Source organism: Panthera onca, chromosome A2 (genome assembly GCF_046562875.1).
Source record: "Panthera onca isolate mPanOnc1 chromosome A2, mPanOnc1 haplotype 2, whole genome shotgun sequence".
NCBI classification, from domain to species: domain Eukaryota; kingdom Metazoa; phylum Chordata; class Mammalia; order Carnivora; family Felidae; genus Panthera; species Panthera onca.
In genome coordinates this window covers 57124224-57132678 of record NC_138340.1, presented here as the reverse complement: position 1 = coordinate 57132678, position 8455 = coordinate 57124224, and the positions used below count along the sequence as shown (strand labels likewise).

The following is an 8455-nucleotide window of genomic DNA, read 5'->3' as shown; positions in this document are numbered from 1 at the left end:
CATTTAAAGCCTGGCTCATGCACTTTTAATTTGGGAATACTTCTTGGAGTCTGAACGTTGACTCCTATAACAAGAATACTCTGGGATCAGGTGACGCTGCACCTGAAAGCCTGGCACCCAGGAAGAGCTTGGAAAATGGTGGCTTTCTATGGGCCCGTTGTTATTTTCCCCTCCTGTGAGAGGCACTGGCTTCCACGGTGCCTTGTGGTTTGGAGGGTTCTTTGCTACGCTCAGAATGGCTCTAGAAAGGTATATGTGGGAATGTGAACTACCTTTTGGCCAGCTGCCTTTGAGGACCAGGGCTCAGGAGACCTGGTTTAAATCCCCACGCTGCCCCTGACCGGCTGTGACTTTGGACCATTGCCTTTGCCTTCTGAGCCTCAGTTCTTCTTCTGCACTTGAAAGGAAGGGATTAGATTTTGTAATTCTGCTCTCCTGCACCTCGGAGGCCTGCCTGGATCTCCATGTGTGCAAAAGATTGCGCTTTGGGCTTTGAGTAAAATTGCTCTGGTTCACTTTCAAATAGCATTTCTCTTGGGAACATAGACTCTTAATTATAACTAGGTTTATTTCTGGCCATTGATCTCATTTTCTCCCTTTTCTAAGTGACAGTCCCCTCATGCCTGAAAATAGGCTAAGGCTCAGGGAAGGAATTGGGGTAGGAGAGGGTAGGGGTGCTGGTGAGAGCAGCAGGATTCTGTGACACAAGGTTGTGACACAGGTGGTTTAATATGAGCAGTAATGGGTAAGGGACAGTGAACCTTAGAGACCAAGCTGCCAGGCATTTCCTGGGCTGGGACCTCTGAGGTCCTAGGAGAAATGATTCAATACTTCTTGGGCTGGCTGCTTACTCCTTTTAAGTGTAGCTAAGGGTCAGAAACTATGGATTATAGAATGGGCTTTGGGTTTGAGGTCTAGCTGTGTTATGCAGAGCCAGCAGGGTGACCTTGGACAGGTCTGCAGCTGTGTCCCTGCACACCCTCACCCCCCAGGTCTGCTCCCTCACCTGTGCTACCTATAGGCTAGGGACCATGATCCTTCTAGAGAAGGTTGAGGCCGTGCTAGATTAGGAGCACACATACACCCTGCTTCCTCTTCCAGGTGGCCACAAAGCGGGCACAGGCCTGGTGCTACAGCAAAAACAACATTCCCTACTTCGAGACCAGTGCCAAGGAGGCCATCAACGTGGAGCAGGCGTTCCAGACGATTGCACGGAATGCACTTAAACAGGTGGGTCTCCAGCAGCTATCTGGCTCCCTCTGCTGACTGACCATCAACCCAGCCCCTGCCTGGCTTCCTTGTCCGTAATCTTCTTTCCTAGCTCTTTTGTCCGTGTAGCCAGAAAACCCCATGTGTTTATCTGGGAAGGTAATGAGGCATTTTGCTAAATCTCCCAGAAATTCCACCTCTATAGGACAGGGGCAGTGAAGACAGGCTGAGGGCCACCCTTACGGGTATGTGCTTATTCTCCCGCATGCTGTTAGGAGATCAGACCACTAGGAGGCCCCTGGCCACATTCCTCCTTCCATTGGAGGAGAGCATCAATTGGAATTCAAATTCCAGGTTTGCTACGCATCATTAAATTTAGTGGTGGTGTGTGTGTGTGTGTGTGTGTGTGTGTGTGTTTCATCTCTGAACTTCCATCCCCTCACAAAAAGAGAATACTTGCTTGCAGGATGGTTAAGATTGAATGAGATGGGGTCACTCCTGTCATCCTCATAAATGGTTATATTTGATCACCAGAAGGAAAGCTTACCCAGAAACTCGAGGAAATGTATTCCTTGAATGAGAATTTCTTTCTTAATGTTGTTTACTCAGCTGTTTCCAGAAAACAAACAGTTACTTCTTGTTGTTGGCATGTGGGAGTTGAAGACTCTTTTGATTGAGTGGCTCCATTAGGGCCAGTGAGTTAAGGGACATCATGAGGCATCGTCCGTCATCTGTGATAGTCAGACTTAGGTGGGGAGTGAGTGTCAGAGGTGAGGCGCCTGCCAGAGGGTGCAGAGAACATTTGAGGAAGCACGTGGTGGCTGTGAGGGGCAAGGCAGGTTCTGCCAGCTCCTGGAAACCAGGTTTCTAGAATGCAGCAGTTCTCAGCAGGATGGGGCATCTGGACCTGTGGGCAGGGAGGTAACTGGAATGGGTTGTTCCCATTCTGGAACAACTGGAGGCTGCACTGAGGGTTCCGTGATGAAAGGGGACGGTCTTGCCTGACGAAGAATTGATTGACCCAGAATGCCAGGATAGCCCCTGTTGAGAAACGTGGATAACAGGGTGCAGGCCTGAGGCCTAGGCCTCCCTCTCTTCCGCTTCCTCTAACCCACCTTCGCACCTAGATCAATAATAGCCTGCTATGTTTTCCCTAATGTTCCTGATACTTGCATGCGAATCTAAACAGGTATGGGGAGTTGCCTTCAACCAGTTCCCTGTTGACTGGCATCACTGTCAGTTTTTCTCTCTGAATATTGCTGTCTCTGTAGCCTTATTATAATGCTTTTTTGTTCCTACATGCTAGCCTCTCAGGAGTAAGATTGTTAGATTGAAAGGTATGTGTGCTTTTAAAAGATGGTGCCAGGGACACCTGGGTGGCTCAGTCGGTTAAGCGTCTGATTCCTGGTTTCGGGTCAGGTCATGATCTCACGGTTTGTGAGTTCGAGCCCCGCATCGGGCTCTAAGCTGATAGCAGGAGGCCTGCTTGGGATTCTCTCTGCCCCTTCCCTGCTTGCACGTGCGTGCTCTCTCGCTCTCTCTCAAACTCTAAAAAATAATTAATAGTAAAAGATGCTGCCAGAACGTTTTCCTCAAAGGCAGCAGTGCTTCAGCCCTTTCTCTTACCTGCTGACCAGCGAGCAGTCGGCACCATCTGTAGGTCTGCTGCTGTGCCGCCGGTCTGGGGGTTCCCTGTCCTGTAGGCCACCGCTGTGCGGCACTGGGGCCTGGGCACCTGTCGCTGATCGTGAGCACTCTGTGAACAGGAATTAACTTTACCTGCATCGCATGTGACTTTTCCAATTATGCTTTATCCCTGGGCCATAGGAAAAGAGTAATTTTTTAAGACAGGTATGTCATTTTAAATTTCTAGGTTTTCTATATCTAGCTTATGTGTTGTCTGATTCAACTGGAATTCATCTAGGCTTATAGGCGGAAATAGAGTCTCACCTTTCTCTTTAAGAGGGATAGCCAATTATTTCCAACATTAGTTGCAAATTGTTAAAAAACCACTTTCCCCAGTGGATTGAAGCATTACCTTTATGTAGGTGAATGTTCATGTATACTGGGATCTATTTCGGGTCTCTCCAGTCCATTTGACAATTGTGCATTGGACCGTCTTGATTTGACTGCCTTTATAGTGTATCTGACCTCTGATAAGGCAAGTCTCCCCCCACTCCCCCACCCCCCCCAGTCTTGTTTGTATTTTTCCCTTGGCCATGTTGGTGCATTTTTCATTTAGGCTGAGAATTTTATTATAGTTCCACCTTTTTTCTCCCCCCCGCTCCCGGCACCCAAGTAGAAAACTTTATTGAGATTCTGACTGGGATTGCGCATTACAGCTGTCTTATTAGTATGCTCTGGATGCCATAACAAAATACTATAGACTAGGTGGCAAAACAGCAGGCTTTTATCTTCTCTTGGTTCTGGAAGCCAGAGGTTTGTAATCACCGTGCCAGCAAATTCACTTTCTGCTAAGGACTCTCTCCCCCACTTGCTGACTGCTGTGTTCTCGGGTGCATGGCTTTTCCTACGTGATCACAGACAGCAAGACCTAGAGCAAGCAAGAGCCCCCTCTCTCTGGTGTCCCTTCCTTCAAGGACACACTAATCCTGTCCGATCAGGGCCCCAGCCTTATGGCCTCATTTAACCTTCATTTCTTATTCCTAATACTAGCACACTGGGGATGAGGATTTCAATGTAGGAATTTGGGGGAGACACAAAGATGCAGTCCATAACAGCTATTATTTTAGGTCTTGTGTGATATCCTTCAATAAAACCGTATCATTTTTCAGATCCTTTGCCTTTCATATTAAATACACTCCTGGTGGGAATGTAAAATAGTGCAGCCAGTATGGAAAACAGTCTGGCAGTTCTTCAAAAAAGTTACACATAAAGAGTTATCTTTTTTTTTTTTTAAGTCTGTCTATTTTTAAGAGAGAGAGTGGGCAAGCAGGGGAGGGGCAAAGAAAGAATCCCAGGTAGCCTCTGCACTGTCAGCATGGAGCCCAGTACGGGGCTCAAACTCAACGAACCATGAGATCATGACCTGAGCTGAAATCAAGAGTCAGACACTTAACCGACTGAGCCACCCAGGCACCCCAAGAGTTAACATTTGACTCCACTCCTATGTATATACTCAGGAAGAGTGAAAACATGTCCATCCAAAGTAGCCATAGTAGCCAAAAAGCAGAAACAAACAAATGTCCATCAAGTGAAGTGTCCAAAATAGGCAGATCTATTAAGACAAAGTAGATGGGGGCACATGGGTGGCTTAGTCAGTTTAGCATCCGACTTCAGCTCAGGTCATGATCTCATGGTTTGTGGGTTTGAGCCCCACATCGGGGTCACTGCTATCAGCGCAGATCCTGCTTCAGATCCTCTATCCCCGCATCTCTGCCCCTCTCCCGCTCATGCTTTCTCTCAAAAATAAATATATTTAAAAAAAAAAAAATGTAGGGGCACCTTGGTGGCTCAGTCAGTTGGGCATCCGACTTCGGCTCAGGTCATGATCTCGTGGTTCACGAGTTCGAGCCCCGCGTTGGATTCTGTCTCCTCTCTCTCTGCCCCTGCCCAGCTCATACTCTGTCTGTCTGTCTCTCTCTCTCTCTCAAAAATAAAACATTAAAAAATAAAAATAAAAAAAATGCAGATGAGTGGTTGCCAAGGCTTAGGGGTGTCTGATGGGGATGGGGAATGACTGCTAATGAGTGCAGGGTTTCCTTATGGGGTGAAGAAAATGTTCTGGAATTAGTGGTGATGGTTGCCCAACTTTGTTAATACACTAAAAAACCACTGAATTGTACACTCTGTATCCCTCGGTAGACCTTTTACTTTTTTTAATGTGAATTCTTGGGGGTTTTTACTTTTATAGCTATTGTGAATAGTATAATTTTCCCTAGAAAACTTTGTTTTAAATTTTTTTCCGTGTTGATTTTTGAGAGAGAGCGTGAGTGGGGGAGGGACAGAGAGAGAGGAAGACAGAATCCAAAGTCAGCACCACACTATCAGCTCAGAGCCCGACAGGGGGCTCAAAACCACAAACTGTGAGATCATGACCTGAGCAGAAGTCAGACACTCGACTGACTGAGCCACCCAGGCCCTCATTCCCTAGACAACTTTTAGCAACTAGAAACATTGCTTGCTTCATCTCCATATCCTAGAACAGTTGCTGGCACATAGGTGCTCAGTGTTTAAGTGACAGATTATTTTCCTACACCAGGAAGTAGAAAACTGCTCCTCACTGGATACTTGTTAATTCAGCAGAAAGTCACACTAAACTGACCACAGTCCATCTGCTGTGACCTCGCAACCACAGTTGGTGATAAAATTCATCCATAGCTGGTTTCTGAGCACGCAGCACTTAGAGACAAAAACCCTCTTAACTTTGGAAGAAAAAGAAAATAGACCGTAAGTCCAGAAAAATGAATGTCAAATAGGGGCCTAGGGGAATGTTTTGGGACTGAGAGGGCAGCCAGCACTCCAGCCCCAGCCCCTTCCTGCCTTGTGGAAGGGCTAAGAGCTGCCAGGATCCAGCCCATGCTGAAGCCTGACTTTTGAAGTGTTGGCAATGATATGATACGGACCACTCAAAGCATCTGTGAGCTGGCTGTGGTCCCCAAGCCACCAGATTTCGATTATGATGGAGAGCATGAGTCAGCTCTGTCCTGAGTGCTCAGTGTCTATTGCTGCCCTTCCTGCTGAATTTCTCTCTTCACCTTGTCCCAGAGTTATTGCAAAACCTGTCTTCCCCCCGTTTGGGCCTAGAGGGTTGAATGCCTTCCACCAGAGCCCTCTGTTCACTGCCAGGTCTGGCCCCTGGCCCCTGCCCACTGTGCCCAGTGGAAGAGGGCCAGAGCTGAGCTCAGAAACTCCCCATACCCTGAGTAACAGGCCTTTCTCTCTCTCCCTGCCCAGGAAACAGAGGTGGAGCTGTACAACGAATTCCCCGAACCCATCAAACTGGACAAGAACGACCGGGCCAAGGCCTCGGCGGAAAGCTGCAGTTGCTGAAGGGGCAGTGAGAGCAGAGCACAGAGTCCTTCACAAACAAAGAACACACTTAGGCCTTCCAACACAAGCCCCCTCTCCTCTTCCAAACAAAACATAAAGTCATCTCTCAAATCCAGCTGCCAAAAGAAACCCCAACAAACATACTCACCCTTACACACACTTACACACACCCTTACACACACTTACACACACACTTACACACACACACACACACACACACACACACACACACACACACACACCCCTATACCTACACCTGACACAAGCAGACAGACTCCAGCCCAGGCCTGTGATGACTCCATCGGGGTCTGCCCACCCACCGCATCAGCCCTCGTATGGCAGCCAGGACAGGCAAGCTGTAGAAATCGTTCTGGTGTGGAGTCGGCATCGGAAGCTTATTCTTTTTGTCCACTGGGGAGAGAGAACTGTTTACAGTTAATCTGTGTCTAATTAGTTATCTGATTTTTTTAACGGTCTTGTGGTCTTTTTACCCCCCCACCCCACCCCTCCCTCCTGTGAAGGCTACCACTTGGGAAGGCTGGTGCCCCATGCTTCATTACAGGCTCACACCCAGTCTGATAAGGCTGAGTTTTGTATGTATCTGTTAATGCTTGTTACTTTTAACTAATCAGATCTTTTTACAGTATCCATTTATTATGTAATGCTTCTTAGAAAAGAATCTTATAGTACATGTTAATATATGCAACCAATTAAAAATGTATAAATTAGTGTAAGAAATTCTTGGATTATGTGTTTAAGTCCTGTAATGCAGGCGTGTAAGATGGAGGGTTGAACCCTGTCTGGATTGCAGAGTGTTAGCAACTCAGAATTCAGAAATCCAGCTAGAGGCAGTATTCTGTACAGTAGACACAAGAATTATGTACGCCTTTTATCAAAGACTTAAGAGCCAAAAAGCTTTTCATCTCTCCAGGGGGAAAACTGTCTAGTTCCCTTCTGTGTCTAAATTTTCCAAAAGGTTGATTTGCATAATACAGTGGTGCGTGCAATGGATAAATGGTTGTTTCAGAAATTAAAATTCTCATTTTTCCTCCCCTCCCCACTTCCACACTTCGATCCCCTATAGATCAGCATCCTACTGATAAGAGGGAAAGGAAAATCCTAACAGATCTGTCCTAGTGATTTTACCTTTGTTCTAGAAGGCGCTCCTTTCAGGGTTGTGGTATCCTTAGGCTAGCAAACCTTTTTCTCCTTTTCCCCACCGACTCCCAGTCTTGCCCATTATTAATTAACCTGTTTCTTTGGTATGGAACCCTGGCAGTTCTGCCCCCTCCCTAGGATCTGCCCCTGCATTGTAGCTTGCTTAACGGAGCACTTCCCCCTTTTCCAAAGGTCTACATTCTAGGGTGTGGGCCAAGTTCTTCTGTAAAGAGATGAACGTGATGCCAATAAAATGTAACAAGAACAAAGATCATCTGCCTTTGCCCTGTCTTTTTTCCTTCTTCTAGACCCTTGGCTCGGTAGAGACCATGTTAGCTAATCATAGCCAGTGCTTTATCAAGCTAAAGAGCCCTCCATAACTGGGCTCATGTGGTTCTCTGAGGCAGAAAGGCCTTGTCACATCCAGCTGTGCAGTACCTACCCCTAGTTTTGGGGTTTGTTTTTTTTTAAATCACAGTGATGGGGCCTGGGGACTCTGAATGGAGAAGACGTTGTCCCTTTAGAGGAGCAGCTACCGAGTGTTGGTTGCCTGTGGACCATGCACAGCCTGTGGGTATGACTATAACTTAGCCTTTGTGTTCTTTTTGTTCTGTGTTGTGGTTGGCATAGTTGCTGATACTTAGATACCACATAGTTCTGGATTTCTGATCTTTCGCAGGAGAGGAAGATGTGGCAGCAGGGGCCCCGTGTTCAACATTCTAGGTCACCAGCTGGAACTGAATAGATGCCACGTCAGAGGGTTGGCGTAGGTTTTGCTTCTAGAAGTGCCCCCGTTGACTAAGCTCTTGGATTCTCCTTTGCTACACGTTTCTACATTCCCACGTCTCAGGCTCCTCATCTGGTTCCTTCCCTCGCGCCTGCTGTTGGCTCCATTTGTGTGTTACAGATAGCATTCTCAGAAGCGCACAGCTACAACTCCACCTTGGCTGGTGCCGCGTGGCCTAGATCTTCTCTGGTTATGGACCCTGGGTGATGCGCTCCTCTACAGACCAGGCTCCTGTTCAGCGATCTTGTTCTCTGGTCCTAACCTTAAATGTGACGTGGAGATTCACCT

At 47.2% G+C, this 8455-nt stretch overlaps 1 protein-coding gene across 1 annotated transcript in view; it reads left to right on the top strand.

Moving 5' to 3' along the window:
- RAB7A (RAB7A, member RAS oncogene family) overlaps positions 1-7654 on the top strand; it is a 71047-nt gene extending 63393 nt beyond the window's left edge. Inside the window, exons 5-6 of the mRNA XM_060631909.3 lie at positions 1102-1230; positions 6127-7654. Coding sequence (XP_060487892.1) covers positions 1102-1230; positions 6127-6222 — 225 coding nt within the window. The 3' untranslated portion in view covers positions 6223-7654. The remainder of the gene's footprint in view (positions 1-1101; positions 1231-6126) is intronic.
- Positions 7655-8455: the final 801 nt, after the last annotated feature.